The following is a 15496-nucleotide window of genomic DNA, read 5'->3' as shown; positions in this document are numbered from 1 at the left end:
TCAACTATTGCTCAGGCCCGGTTCTGGCACTGATTCTCCCATGGTCACCATGTGGGATGGCTTTTGGTAAGAGAGAGAAAAAGAAATGAAGGAGTGCAGACTTTATGATTCTCTTGGGTATCTCAGCAGTTTTTGATATATCATCAATTATTCCTGTCTGAAGAGGATGTCCAAGTTGGCAACAGCAGTACTGCTTTTTGGTGGTTTTTGCTCATACCTGGACAGCCAGTTCCAAAAGGTGGTACTGGGGGATTTCTTCTCGAATCCATGGTATTTATTATGCTTTCAGATCTCACAGGTTCCTACCTTATCCCCAGCACTGTTCAACAGCTGTATGAAACCACTCACTGAAATCATTCAGGGATCTGGAGTGCAGTGTTATCAATAAGTGGAAAAATACCCAACTCTATAGCCCTATTCAGGCATTCAAAAGCATTCAACAATAGGCACATGAGGGAAAAGAGCAGCTCTCCCCCCTTCCTCATGCAGTTATCTTTTTGTTTTTGAACACAAACTATTTCTCTTTTTCACTAATCCCAGTTGTAGTGCTAAATCAATGTTGATCATGGAAATCGACTGGATGAGGACCTACGAACTGAAGCTCAATCCAGACAAGACAGAGGTAATGTTGGCGACTTGCTTGTTCTGCAAAGAGTTCTTAGTATGGGAGTGTTCACTGATCCATCTTCCTTGCTAGACACTAGTGGCTTAGGCTGGTATGCCAACTAAACCCATCTGGACAGAGATAGCCTTGCTTCAGTGATCCATGCCTTGGTAGCTTTTCATTACTGCAATGTGCTGCATGTGGGACTGCCTTTGAAAAACAGCATCTCCACACTTCCCGATTTGCCTTTGTATAAACATTTTTTAAAACTCACAGGTTGGGGGAGCCACTGGAGGCAGTGGGGGCGGGGACGTTTTTAGCCAATAAGCTACAGAAAGAGATAAGAGTTAAGCACACCTCCTCCTCTGCTCCAGATTTCCATCATCCCACCTCCTGAAGCTGCTTTTCTTCCCTGCATAAATTATGAGGTCGTCTTAGGGCAGCATTTAACAGAGTGAAACAAATAAATAAGTGGTTCCCTGAGACCTAAAGCCATCAATCACTCTTCCCTTCTCATGATGTGTTAAGTAAATGAGCTAGGAAAAACCACAGCAGGAGAAAGTATGCTGCTAGCAGAGGGAGTAGGGACTATTCCCCACTAAAGAAGCTTGGAGCCAAGTTAAAGGGATATCTTCGAAGAGAACATCAGGCATGCAAGACTTTAGGGTCCAATAAGCCAGGCACAGATTGGAATCAGACAGTTATTTACCAATACCTCCAAGTGCTCTCCATTCATAGAACTGTGCAGCTTTTCCCGAGATGTTGTTGTAGAGTTCTCATAATTCCTGACCATTGGCCATGCTAGCTGGGGGTGATTTGAGTTGTAGTCCAACAACATCTGGGGACCCAAAAGTTGGGAAAGCTGTAGAACATTTGCTTAAACAGAAACCATAGCACAGGAAATAAGACTTACCACACAACATGTAGGGCATTGAGCTTTGTATGACAGGGATTTACGAATGCAGAGTGAACAATCTGGAGAAAAAACACACACACAACATAATTAGAACCCTGGGCTATTTGGCAGCACCAAAAATGTTGCAGTTCAATTTTCAGCTGGCAAAACATGAACTGTAAATTTCAAAACTGGTTTCAGTATCCATCAACACAACTTTAAAAAAACAGACTTTGTGTTCATCATGTTAAAGAACTTCACAAAGTCTATGAAAGTATGTAAGGCAGCCTTGCAAGTAAGATGAAAGACTTTCATAGGCTGTAATATACATCAAGAGAGCTGTAACATACATGGTGAGAGCTAGTGTGGTGTTGGACTATGACCTAGGAGACCAGGGTTTGAATCCCCACACAGCCATGAAGTTCACTGGGTGAACTGCCTCTCAGCCTAAGAGGGAGGCAATGGTAAACCACCTTTGAATACCGTTTACCATGAAAACCCTATTCACAGGGTCGCCATAAGTCGGGATCGACTTGAAGGCAGTCCATTTTCCAACATACATCAAGCAGACCATAATTACTCCCACACAGGAAATGCTGTTTTATCTACGCCAAACTTGGTCCTGCCAGTGACTGCCTAAGAGACTCAGTCCATGCCTTTCAGAGCATTCCTGTGCAGCTCATCGAGAACAAGTCAAAGTAAATATACACCAGAACTTGCCCCGTCAGCTCTTACGCAGAATTCTAGCTACAGCCAAGAAGTTCGGATAAAAACTTTTTTAAAACAAAACACCACCAACAATTCTTCCCACAACAAATGGAGTGGTGCTTCTCTCTAGGCTTCTTCACCATCAGGAGCAGCTATTGCAACTTGAATCAGGCAGTCCTCACTCTCCCAGGGCAGGTGGAAATGAGCCAGACAGAGAAGCAGCAACCAGGTATTGAAGGACTCGCATCTAACTGCTACACAACATTGTCATTTACTCAAATCACATTGATTTTACACCAATCAACCTTTTATCTGAGAGAGCAAAGAAGAAGAATTTGTCCTTTATGAACTTGCCAACCAGTTAACATTTTCTAGGATGAAAGCCATTAGCCATTGAGTCAATCACTGATGCATGCTTGCTAATTCCTTGTTCCCAACAGTTCTGGTGTTGATGCAAGTTCAGAATCTGTAACCAATCCATTTACATCATCTATTATGATGAATACTAAGAAGCACTGGAGCCATTAACAAAGTTCCTGTTCAACTTTACACTGCTGATCAATTAATGCCATATATGAACATCCATACTGGAGGAGAAGCTTTGCAGCTGCATGAATTTGCATTGGCTTAATTGGTCTCCATTGCAATCCCCCAAGAACCAAGACATTTTAGAATGTGACAGGACTGATGTTCAATATTCATGTCCCAGAGGAGTTGAAATATACCCAGAGATAAACACTGAAGCTGAACCAGAAGAACAGTCTTCAGCGCTACACCTCATTTTGCAGTGACACTTCAGTAGATCTGTCTGCAGAACTGTACCTACAAAACTAATTATAGCACTCAACTGAACCACCAAGTCAAAAGAGCCAAATACTCTGCCCAGCCCAGTGTCTCAGGAACATCCAATCACAGAAAAGAAACCAGCACAAGAGACAACAGGCTGTTTAACACACATAGTCGGAACTATACTGTGATGCTAGCAATGTTTTAATAAAATCTCAGCAATAGCCATTTTTTAATAAAGTTGGATGAGGCACTCTAAATGACACATTCTTCACTACCCCGTTATATAGATCTAAGACACATTAAGAATATTGTCTACAGTTCTAGTTATCCCATCCTTCTGGTGGGCTGTCCAACACTGGAGGCATTCAAGAGGCAGCTGTACAGCCACCGGTCGGGTATGCTTTAATTTGGATTACTCCACTGAGCAGGGGGTTGGACTCGATGGCCTTATAGGCCCCTTCTGACTCCATGATTCTATGATCTCAAAAAGAGTTTCATAAGAGCAGTAGAAGCTACAGAAAAGTAGATGAAAGGAACTTGACTGAATATTTTTCTTACCAGGAATACTAAAGAAGCTGGGACATCTTTGTTCATAAAAACACATCTAAGAGGAGGGGTAATAGACGTGTACAAAGTTATGAATGCTGAAGATGGAGCAAACATCTATATTGTTTTCATACAATACTAGAAATCAGGATCAGTTGTTTGAGTGTAGATTCTGAATGGGAGTTTATTGTGGAATGGATGCTGCTCATGCAGTGCACTGACGTTTTTTGCAGTGCCCACACAACGTTGCTCAGACCATACCATTTTTACTTTTTACACATTTAAATTTCCCCTTACCACAGAAAATCCAGTAAGTAAAAGAAACCTCTTACATATCTGCAGTCGCCAGTGGTGTGAAAGCATGTTAGCACATTTTGGAGATAGGGGGGTTGTCAGGTGTATGGTAATGTTTTGGTGGCCAGACCCTACCCTACTACCATTGCTTCTTACCTGAGCATAACCAAACCATTTTGTTTCTCGCATCCCCCAATACTAAATGAAAAACACCTATTACCATGCACTGACACATGAAGAAGGCATGCTGGATTCAGAGCAATTCACTCAAGATCTCTGCAAAGTAAATGTGAGTGATTACCTTGGAGACCGTAATCAGAGTACATACACCAGGCTTTTAAAAAATTGATACAGAGGTCTTATGCAAGGTCTTATGTTTATCGCTCTTGAGCAAGCCTTACATAACTAAGGTAAAAAAGAACAGCTTCTTTGCAAAATGTTCATATTTTGCATTTGCTATGTGGGGAGGCCCCCTTTAGGATGCACACCTTAACGTGGTGAGGGGGTTTGAGAGTGTTGAAGAAGCTGAGAGCAATGCCGTCAGGAGTCTAGACCAAAAGGCTAGACTCCTAGCAGGGGCACCCATGGCGGAATGGTCAAAGCTGAGACACCAGACTAAGATGCATCCAAACTCAGAGGAAGGCAATGGTAAACCACCTCTGAATACCTCTTACCACGAAAACCCTATGAACAGAGTATCCAAAATAAAATACGAGATAGTGCAGTAAGATGAGACCCCCAGGTCAGAAGGCACTCAACGAGCTGCTGGGGAAGAACAAAGAACAAGTACGAGTAGCGCTGTGACTAATGACGCAGCTGGGTCAAAGCCGAAAGGAAGCCCAGAGGCTGATGCGCACAGATGCGAAAGGAGAGTCTGGAGTTGTACAACGCACACAATAGGAACATGGAATGTGAGAAGCATGAACAAGGGAAAGTTAGAAGTTGTCAAGCAAGAAATGGAACGCATCAACATTACAATACTTGGCGTGAGTGAATTAAAATGGACTGGAATGGGACATTTTCAATCAGGCAACTACAAAATATTTTATACAGGAAATGAGAAATCAAGAAGAAACGGAGTTGCTTTAATAGTGAGAAGTGATGTAGCAAAAGCAATTAGGAGCTACAACGCAAGGTCTGAGCAAGTGATATCAATGAGATTAAATGGGAAACCTATTAGCATAACCATCATCCAAGTCTACGCTCCAACATCAAACACAGAAGAAGAGGAATTGGAGAGATCTTACACAGAAGTACAGGAGGAAATTGATCACACACCAAAACAAGATATGATGGTAATCATGGGGGACTGGAATGCAAAAGTAGGGAACAGAGAAGAAATAGGAATTGTAGGGAAATGGGGCTTAGGTGACAGAAATGAAGCAGGAGAAAGACTTATTGAATTCTGTGAAGCCAATGATTTGTTTCTTGCCAACACAGTTTTTGAGCAACCAAAAAGACGACTGTACACGTGGACATCACCAGATGGTCAATATAGGAATCAAATTGATTATATAATTGGAAATAGAAGATGGAGAAGTTCCATACTTTATGCAAAAACAAGACCAGGAGCAGACTGCGGTACAGATCATGAACTGATCATATCGAAAATCAGAGTAAAGCTAAAGAAGAACAACAAAGCACCCATAATGCCAAAATACAATTTAAATAACATCCCAGAGAGACTGAATCTGTCCAAATCTTGACAAGAATTTGTCAAGAAATATGGAAAACTAAACAATGGCCCACAGACTGGAAGCGTTCGATATATATCCCACTTCCAAAGAAAGGGGATCCCAGAGAATGCAGTAATTACCGAACTATTGCTTAATATCCCATGCAAGTAAAGTAATGCTCAAGATTCTACAACAAAGGCTCTTACCATATATGGAGCGAGAAATGCCAGACGTCCAAGCTGGATTTAGAAAGGGAAGAGGCACCAGAGATCATATTGCAAACATACCTTGGATAATGGAACGGACCCAGGAATTTCAGAAGAAAATCACCCTGTGCTTTATAGACTACAGCAAAGCCTTTGACTGTGTAGATCATGAAAAACTATGGAATGCTTTAAAAGAAATGGGGGTGCCACAGCATCTGATTGTCCTGATGCGCAACCTGTACTCTGGACAAGAGGCTACTGTAAGGACAGAATATGGAGAAACTGATTGGTTCCCCATTGGAAAGGGTGTGAGACAGGGGTGTATTTTATCACCCTTTTGTTTAATCTGTATGCCGAACATATCATATGGAAAGCGGGATTGGACCAAGATGAAGGAGGTGTGAAAATTGGAGGGAGAAGCATCAATAATTTAAGATATGCAGACGATACTATACTCTTAGCAGAAACCAGTAATGATTTGAAACGAATGCTGATGAAAGTTCAAGAGGAAAGCACAAAAGCAGGACTACAGCTGAACGTCAAGAAGACTAAAGTAATGACAACAGAAGATTTAAGTAACTTTACAGTTGACAATGAGGACATTGAACTTGTCAAGGATTATCAATACCTCGGCACAGTCATTAACCAAAATGGAGACAATAGTCAAGAAATCAGAAGATGGCTAGGACTGGGTAGGGCAGCTGTGAGAGAACTAGAAAAGATCCTCAAATGCAAAGATGTGTCACTGAACACTAAAGTCAGGATCATTCAGACCATGGTATTCCCAATCTCTATGTATGGATGTGAAAGTTGGACAGTGAAAAAGGCAGATAAGAGAAAAATCAACTCATTTGAAATGTGGTGCTGGAGGAGAGCTTTGCGCATACCATGGACTGCGAAAAAGACAAATAATTGGGTGTTAGATCAAATTAAACCAGAACTATCGCTTAAAGCTAAAATGTTGAAACTGAGGTTATCATACTTTGGACACATAATGAGAAGACAGAATTCACTAGAAAAGACAATAATGCTGGGGAAAACAGAAGGGGAGTAGAAAAAGAGGAAGGCCAAACAAGAGATGGATTGATTCCATAAAGGAAGCCACAGACCTGAACTTACAAGATCTGAGCAGGGTGGTTCATGACAGATGCTGTTGGAGGTCGCTGATTCATAGGGTCGCCATAAGTCGTAATCGACTTGAAGGCACATAACAACAACAACAATGTGTGGAGGGGATTCTTTAACATCCACCCACAGTTATTATGTGGTAGTATTTACAGAAAATACCTTCTAGAGAGAACCCACCATAGGAAAGGTTGCTAGGTTAACAAAGAAGAGCAAACTACGGAGAGACTACGGAGTACTAGAAATAAGACATAAGCAGGAAAACTGCACTACAGAGGAGGGGAAAACAGAAGGTCTTGACAACTCAAGGAATTACTATTGCCTAGTTTTCCAAGGATTGGTAGTGGGACCTGTGCTCTTTACCTTGTTCATAAAAGACCGAGAGTTGGAGGTGAGCAGTGAGATGGGCAAGTCTGCTAACGACAGAGCAACCCAATTCAGAGATAGCCAGAGGAAGGGGGGGCAGCGGAGGAGGAGCCGGTGGGAGCTCTGCAGCATCCACTTGCCGCTTGCGAGCCACCATCCTAGCTGAACACAGGCTCCATTGGGAGCTGTGCGCAGGAGCCAGAAGGAAAGAGCTGGCTCCCACAAACAGGCCTACCAGGGAGTCAGCACTCCCCATAGACCACCACTGGAATAATTTTGCACTGGCCTTTTTGCCGGTGGAACTTTGGGCCAGATTAGGATCTGGGGAGCACTCCAAGGGGGAGTTTGGTGCTGCATAAGTCCCCCTCACAGCTCCTCCCCTGCTGCAGCCCTGGAACACCCCGTTTTTGGGGCTACTGCCAACTTCCACCAGCTCTCCATCCACTGGGCTGGCTGTCCCTGGCAGGCTCCTAGCACCACCACGACTCAGCCGGAACAGTAGACTTATGCTGGACGAGCTCAGCAGCCTGCCAGTTCAGCCGGGGGTCCATCAAAACCAACTCCTCCCAGCCCAGTGTAAACTCAAGTTAGATTGCTCCCTAAATTGTTTAGGATTGTTAAAACAAAAAGGGATTGCGAAGAGCTTCAAAAGGACCTCTCCACACTGAGTGGGCAGTAAAATGGCAAATGCAGCTCAATGTAAACAAGTGTAAAGTTATGCATACTGAGGCCAAAAAAAATCTGAATTCACATACACACTTATGGGATCTGAACTGGCAGTGACTGACCAGGAATAAAACCTTGGGATCGTATTGGATAGCTCAGTGAAGAGGTTGACCCAGTGTGCGGCAGATGTGAAAAAGGCAAATTCCATACTAGGGATCATTAGGAAAAGAACTGAAAATAAAACTGCTGATATCATAATGCCGTTATACAGATCTATGGTGCAGCCACATTTGGAATACTGTGAACAGTTCTGGTCACCTCACCTCAAAAAGTATACCACAGAGTTGGAAAAGATTCAGAAAAGGGCAACCAGAATGACCAGAAGGGGCTCCAAACTCTGAGCTTTCATTTAAACAAAAAAGTAAGTCTCCAGTCCCCCTAGAAAGAAAGTTGTGAAGCAAAATGTGTGGGTACACTTGTAAGCAATTTCTGGGAACTAAACCAGCCTGGCACCTCCCACCTGTCTGTGTTTTTAGCCAATGAGTGAAGTCAGAGCTATGATTAATAAGTGAGTTTTTTGCACTGACTCCTTCTATATATTCCAAAAACTAATATTCCCTCTCCACTATAGGTGTGAATTCAGAATTTAACTTATCATGCTTGTTAATGATAATTCTGAGACCCAACTTTGGCTTCCACTTATGGAAAAACAAATCACAAGTGCTAGTTCACATATGACACACAGTCAGGCTTCTGTTTGCTGCTCCCCTGCACAGCCAGGAGTGGCGGTGGAGTGAAGCATGCTGCTCGTTCGCATCTAACCAAAGTTAAAAATTAACTATGGTTTAATATTATGTGCAAATTGGGCCATTACAACATAATGTAATTATCAATTAATTAATTGAATTAAAAGAACAGTTTGCTCCAAGTAATTCATTTAGATCCCTATAGAATGTTTCCTGTGATGGGAGGTCATTGTTACGATTGTGGTTCCAATATCAAATAATGACAGCCATATATGAATTTCCCACCTTCTGTCAACTCAGGCCAAGTGCAAACTTTTATGGCAAAGGATCTTGAGGACAACTGTTATATCCTGACAATCCATGAGTACTCACACTATGAGAATGTCCTATACTTCCCTGTCTCCTTCCCCCATCAAGAAATTTATTATTAATTAACTAGAGTATGCACATCCCACCCCTCTCATAAAGCTTCAGGGCGCTGTACAGCAACATAAAAACATTTTAAAACAATACAAAACAATCATTAAAATGACTGGCTACTCAAAAAACATTTTAAACAACTGCATAGGCCTCTCGGCACAAAAAAGTCTTCAAGAGATGCCTGAAACTCAAAAGCAAGGATGCCTCCAAATCTTTGCTGGAAGAGTGTTCCATGGGATAGGACCAGCAACATTAAATGACTGACTTCTGGTTGAGGCCAGTTGGGCCTCTGTAACATGGGGGGACAACTACAGTAACAGCGCTCCCTCAGATGATCTCAATGATCAGGTTGGGATGTAAGTGCTCAGGCAGTCCTCAACATATCCTGGGTCCAAGTTGTTCAACAATTTGTATATCAACACAAGAACCTGGAACCTGGCCTGGTTGCATATGGGTAGCCAATGCAGATGTTTTAGCCAGAGGTATCACATGCTGTCAGCCATCGGTCCCCATCAGCAGTCTAGCTGATGCATTCTGTACCACCTGGAGCTTCTGAACCAGACCCAAGGACAGCCCCATATAGAGTACATTGCATTAATCCAGGCTTGAGGTTACCAATGCATTGAATGCATGGACTACAGTGGCCAAGTTACCCTGATCAAGATATAACCACAGCTGGACTACCAGATGAAGCTGGTAAAAGGCACTCCTAGCTACTGAGGTCACTTGGGCCTCTAATGACAAAAAAATATCCAAGAGTACCCACAAGATACGTACCTCCTCCTTTAGCTGGACTCGGCCCCATCCAGAACAGGTAACTGGCCTATCTTCCAGACACAGGAATCATCTACCCACGTAGCATTCAAATTCCCAGGATTCAAACTCAGAATATTGGCCTTCACCCAGTCCACTACTGCATTATGACACAGGTCCAGAGCCTGCAATGCCTCTCCTCATTCAGATGTTATGGAGAGGCAGAGCTGTGTGGTATCATAGTACTCATGGCATGTGCTCCAAAACTTTTAATGACTGCTCCCAATAGCTTCATATAGATGTTAAACAGAGCTGGAGACTAAATAGTGCCCTGCAGTACCCCTTAGCACAGGTGCCAGGAAATCGAAGAACACTCCCTCAGTGCAACTCTCTTGACTCAACCATGCAGGTAGGAATGGAGCCACTGGAGTACAGTGCCTCCAGTTCCCATCATAAACAGTTGAACCAGAAGGACACCATGGTCAATCGTACCAAAAGTCACTGAGAGATCGAGTAATACTTACAGGGTCGCACTCCCCCGGCCCTCTCCCAATACAGGTCATCCATCAGGGCAACCAAGACTGATTTAATCCCAAAACCAGGCCTAAATGCAGACTGAAATGGATCCAGATAATCAGTGTAATCCAGGAAAACCTGCAGTTGCCCCACCACCACCACCCTCCCCACCACCTTCCCCTAAAACGGTGTATTGGCAACTGGCCAGCAGTTGTTACACACCACAGAGTCCAGGGTGGGTTTTTTATTTTTGCTTTTGACAGCTGCCTGCTGCTTCTACTGCCATCCTTGTTGTTACATATGAAAGCGTTTGTGATTTTTTTCAACTGTTATAATTGTTCTTATATCTGAAATTGCTCAATTGTTTTTAATTGTGAAATCGCTTCAAGATATTTTATAAGAATTGATTTACAAATGGAATTAAATAAATAAATAAAATAAAAATATGCCAAACCTTAGAGTACCAGCCTTTATGTATGGTCTAAAGGTCCCATCACTAAGCACACTTATTCAGAAATAAATTCTATTGATTTCAGTGGGACTTGCTTCCAAGTAAACATGCTTAGGATAAGGTTGAAAGAATGAGAATACCCTTGTGTTTGGTGCCTTACATGTCAAACACCAACAAGCTGGATTGTACTGCCATGCACTCAGAGCACTGTATTGTAATAGGTTGGTGGCAACCAAGAATCTCCTATTTAAAGCAAACTTCAAGAGCCACCCATGAATGAGTATAACAGATCTACCCTGAAACCTCGTGGACCAACAAGTTTGCCATCAATTTTAGTAACTCATGGAATCCTAATACTACCCCACCTTTGAGTTTTAAATTTCTAGTTTCAATAAAATGGATGAGAAAAATCAACATTTGAAATGTGGAGTTGGAGGAGAGCTTTGAGGATACCATGGACTGCGAAAAAGACAAATAACTGGGTGTTAGAACAAATTGAACCAGAACTATCACTAGAAGCTAAAATGATGAAATTGAGGTTATCATACTTTGGACACATCATGAAAAGACATGATTCATTAGAAATGATAATAATGCTGGGAAAAACAGAAGGGAGTAGAAAAAGAGGAAGGCCAAACAAGAGATGGATTGATTCCATAAAGGAAGCCACAGACCTGAACTTACAGGATCTGAACAGGGTGGTTCATGACAGATGCTGTTGGAGGTCGCTGATTCACAGGGTCGCCATAAGTTGCAGTCCACTTGGAGGCACATAACAACAACAACAAACAATAATAGAAAACAAAAAGGAAACAAACAACTTGTATACTTACAGTTATGTGAACACTGAGGAATAATCATTGCAATATTGAAGTAATCAAAGCATATCCCACAGCGCAACAAGTTATCCACTTCCTGAAATGAGATTTTAAAGTTTATTTTATTAATTTTTTTAAAAAAATATTCCATGTTATTACAATCAAGAAGTGTACAAATGTTGTGAAATAAGTAATAAATAATATCTAGCAAAATGTATAGTTCAGATTATAATTCAAAAGAAGAGTCATTTCGAACAGTTGGTCGGGACCCACAGATGGGTCATGAGGCCAGACCAGGTGGGTCACAGCAAAGCTGTTGCCTCTATGTTGGGACTCCAGCTCAGGCTGATCAGACCAAAGGAGCACTACATGTGGTGTCTAGGCAAGGATGCATTATTCTGATGAGACATTCATTTTATCCATTTCCATGAGTGCTGTAACTTAGCAGGAGAAAGGCACAAGCCTTTTTCAGTAAGATACATATTTCTAGACAACCATATGCCCCACCTTCCCATACTTATGCCTCTTGTGAGGAAGCTCTAAATGGAGAAAGGGTACTCTGTTCACTTTCTAGTTTATTTCTATGGCTTTGAAGACTTCTCCCAGAATAGAAGTATCCTGGGGACTAGAACACTAAAGAGTCAGCTGTGGTGCGATACCTCAATTGCCCAGCAGTTGCTACCATGGCAGCAGCTGGGGGCCCAAGCAGTGAATGTGACAAAGAAATAGGTTCTCAACACAAAAATACACATAGAAATGAGATGATTGAAGGAAAAGTGCTCACAAGGCTATTCTAGAGCTGTTGAGGAATAAATTATCATATGCTTCTTTATTTCACAACTCATTGTGGCTTTTAAAGTTGGCATACATTGTAGATTAGTTCAGCTGCTTGAATGAAATACCTCAGTGCAGGGAAGAAATTTTACAATGTTTAACTCTGTTTAAGAAATGCAGGCATTCAAGAAATGCAGGCATTCAAAAAATGCTAGAACTCTGGTTGAGACATTAATCAGAAAATTCCATCGACAAGTTTCCAGCTGTTGCACAATTTTTTGAGGAAGATCAATTAGTAAATTTGGTTCTATCAAAGGAGGTGTTATGCAATTAATTGAACAATTCAGTGCGTATTTTCCCCACAATTTACTGTGGATACAGAGTCACTGGAACAAAGATAGCAGATGCAGAAACAATTCTTTGAACTCTGTTGTGGCACAAGCTTAAAAGTGCAATTTTAGTAAACAAGATCACTAAAATTTGGATTTTAGTTAGTAAAGAATTGGGAAGTGCATCTATCATCCATCTGCTGCTATTTAGTAGCACCTATCTTTGTGAGGAAGGCTCCTCAACAATGGTGCCTCTCAAAACAAAATGATCTGAGAGTTATACTTTCTAGTATCACCCTTCACTGGAATGAAATCTGGAAGAACAAATATTCCCAGGTGTCCCACAGAAATTGTGAATGAGTCTTCACTGGTTTTCAGTAACATTTGAGTCTTTTAGCTATGATCAAGTGTAAAAATCACTGCTAAGGTAGCACTACGGGTGGCATCAAATGCTAGTCCTACTTAGAGTAGACTCACTGAAGTTAACAGATGTGACTAGCAGCCAGTTCATTAACTTCAATGGGTCTACTCTGAGTGGGGGTTAGTTGAATACAACCCTATGTATATTGCTCTGTGAACTGTCATTTTAGGATTAATAATGTGCATTATTAGCACTAATATCAAAAGTGAAAATGGGTCCCAGGTTGGAGATTGGGAGTCAGAGGTGGGTCTTGGGTCTGGATCAGATGAAGACCTCTGATTTAGAAAAACCACTCACCGATAAATGGATACAATATTGCCACTTCTACAATAATGCAAACTAATAGTGTAAGTGACAAAGTATAATTAAATATAATCATTATTCTTTACTTCCATTACTTACAAAGTGCTTAAAATGGCTCAGCACCGTAGAAAATTTAAAAATGAAAGCAGGCTCTGCCCATAAACTTGCAAACAACTTTCAAAAGATAGCTAAATCCACATCAGGGCAATGCCATTATTAAACAAACCAAAATGTTACAAAATAATGGGCAACTTTGATAGACCTAATAAAGATTGAGCTTTGGAATTTTTCTTATGGCTACCTTTGCTTTTTGTTTGATTTCTGACTTTTGTTCTCTAAAGATAGAAACACAAGCAGGCTGCTTAGCAAGGGCCAAGCCTGAAAGCATTTTAATGCCATTGTAAGCAACCACAGATCTTTTTCCACACACATTTTTAAAAACAATGTAGAACTGCTTTGCATATGTACAGTAGATGCAGCAACCACTTTTCCCACATTTATCATTGTAGATGAACTAAATGCACTAACATGTATGCAGTGAATATGAGCCAACAGTGTGATGTGGGTGCAAAAAAGGCAAATGCTATTTTAGTTGAATTAACAGAAGTATAGTTTCCAAATCACGTGAAGTATTGGTTCCCCTCTATTCGGCACTGGTTTAGCCTCATCTTCAGCACTACATCCAGTTCTGGACACCACACTTTAAGAAGGATGCAGACAAACTGGAACGAGTTCATAGGAGGGCAGCGAGGATAATCAGGGGACTAGAAACAAAGCTCTATAAGGAGAGACTGAAAGAAGTGAGCATGTTCAGCCTTGAGAAGAGAAGATTGAGGGGAGATATGATAGTTCTTTTCAAGTACTTGAAAGGCTGCCACACAGAGGAGGGCCAGGATCTATTCTCAATCGTCCCAGAATGCAGATCATTACTGGGCTTAAGTTACAGGAAGCCAGATTTCAACTGAACCTCAGGAAAAACTTCCGAACCAGTTACAGTGGTCCAACAATAGAACCAATTACCTAGGAAGGTGGTAGGTTCTCCAACACAGGAAGCCTACAAGAGGCAGCTGGACAGCCATCTATTGGGTACGCTTTAATTTGGATTCATGCACTGGTTGAGAGAAAATGCACTGGAGTATCCTGGAAAGTAGCACAGCTGAAACATGAGCACTCTTCCACACTGCAACATTTTGTTGCAGACCCTCTTGTAGTTTATTAACAGCTGTATCTGGCACTATTTTGAGGGCTTAGGCTTTTTAGTGATGGAAAAGGCACCATGTTCAGAGGCGCTCTTATTATTATTGCATCACCTGATGAAAGATAATGGACACTAGCACTGAAAACAAATTCTAAGAGCAAGGGTTACTCCGAGCTATCGCCCAATCCCCTCCCCCCTCCCCTGGGTTCTCTTCCGCCTCTACTTACTTTCAGCGGGACAAGATGCTCAGGCCATCGCGACTCAACTAACGAGAGAGACATGACTCCCTACCCCTGCCACCCCCTGAACTTTGCCCTCCCCGTCTGTCAGACTCAAAATCACCCGCGCTCTTTGCCTTCCAGCAGCTTGCGGAAGCGCATGAGACGAAAACACTCGTTTCCGGCGCTGAGGTTGATGGGTAATGTAGTCTTTTTGCTCCTTTCCCAAAGTAGAGTGGACAATGTTATCTAGGCTGATTCCTTACGTAGACAGGAGCAGTTTGATAAACACGAAACGACGATGAAAGGATAATTTCAGTGTATATATTTTTTAAAAAGCCTCCGCGTGTTGTTCTGAAGTAATCTGCTAGTGTTTGGAGCGTGTTTTGAAATGAATTTTCTGGGAGGCTTAGCCTGCAGGATTTCCCGCCTATTTGTAGGAAAGAGGCGTGGAGATCCCGCCCAGAGTATTGTATTCGACTTGGCTTTGAAGAATATAATTGGATGACAGGTGTTTTGTAGTTCTTTTATTTCAGAAGGGTATTTGTGATAGGGAGGGGATGGCTTTCAGTACTGCTTGAATTCTTATTGGAAATCTACGAAGCTGCCTTATAAAAATTCTACACTTTAACGTGGTGAGGGGGTTGAGAGTGTTGAAGAAGCTAGGAGCAATG

The 15496-nt window shown here is 41.9% G+C and overlaps 1 protein-coding gene across 3 annotated transcripts in view; it reads right to left on the bottom strand.

Annotated features, from left to right (window-relative positions):
• RAD18 (RAD18 E3 ubiquitin protein ligase) overlaps positions 1–15175 on the bottom strand; it is a 230678-nt gene extending 215503 nt beyond the window's left edge. For all 3 annotated transcript variants that reach the window (XM_061618523.1, XM_061618525.1, XM_061618524.1), the window contains exons 1-3: positions 14832–15175; positions 11595–11676; positions 1518–1579 (exon numbers count right to left, since the gene is read on the bottom strand). In XM_061618523.1, the coding sequence (XP_061474507.1) occupies positions 1518–1579; positions 11595–11676; positions 14832–14885 (198 nt within the window). In that variant the 5' untranslated portion in view covers positions 14886–15175. The remainder of the gene's footprint in view (positions 1–1517; positions 1580–11594; positions 11677–14831) is intronic.
• Between the last annotated feature and the right edge of the window lie 321 nt (positions 15176–15496).

Source organism: Rhineura floridana, chromosome 3, assembly GCF_030035675.1.
Source record: "Rhineura floridana isolate rRhiFlo1 chromosome 3, rRhiFlo1.hap2, whole genome shotgun sequence".
In the NCBI taxonomy this organism is placed as follows: domain Eukaryota; kingdom Metazoa; phylum Chordata; class Lepidosauria; order Squamata; family Rhineuridae; genus Rhineura; species Rhineura floridana.
This window is presented reverse-complemented; position numbering and strand designations above follow the sequence as displayed.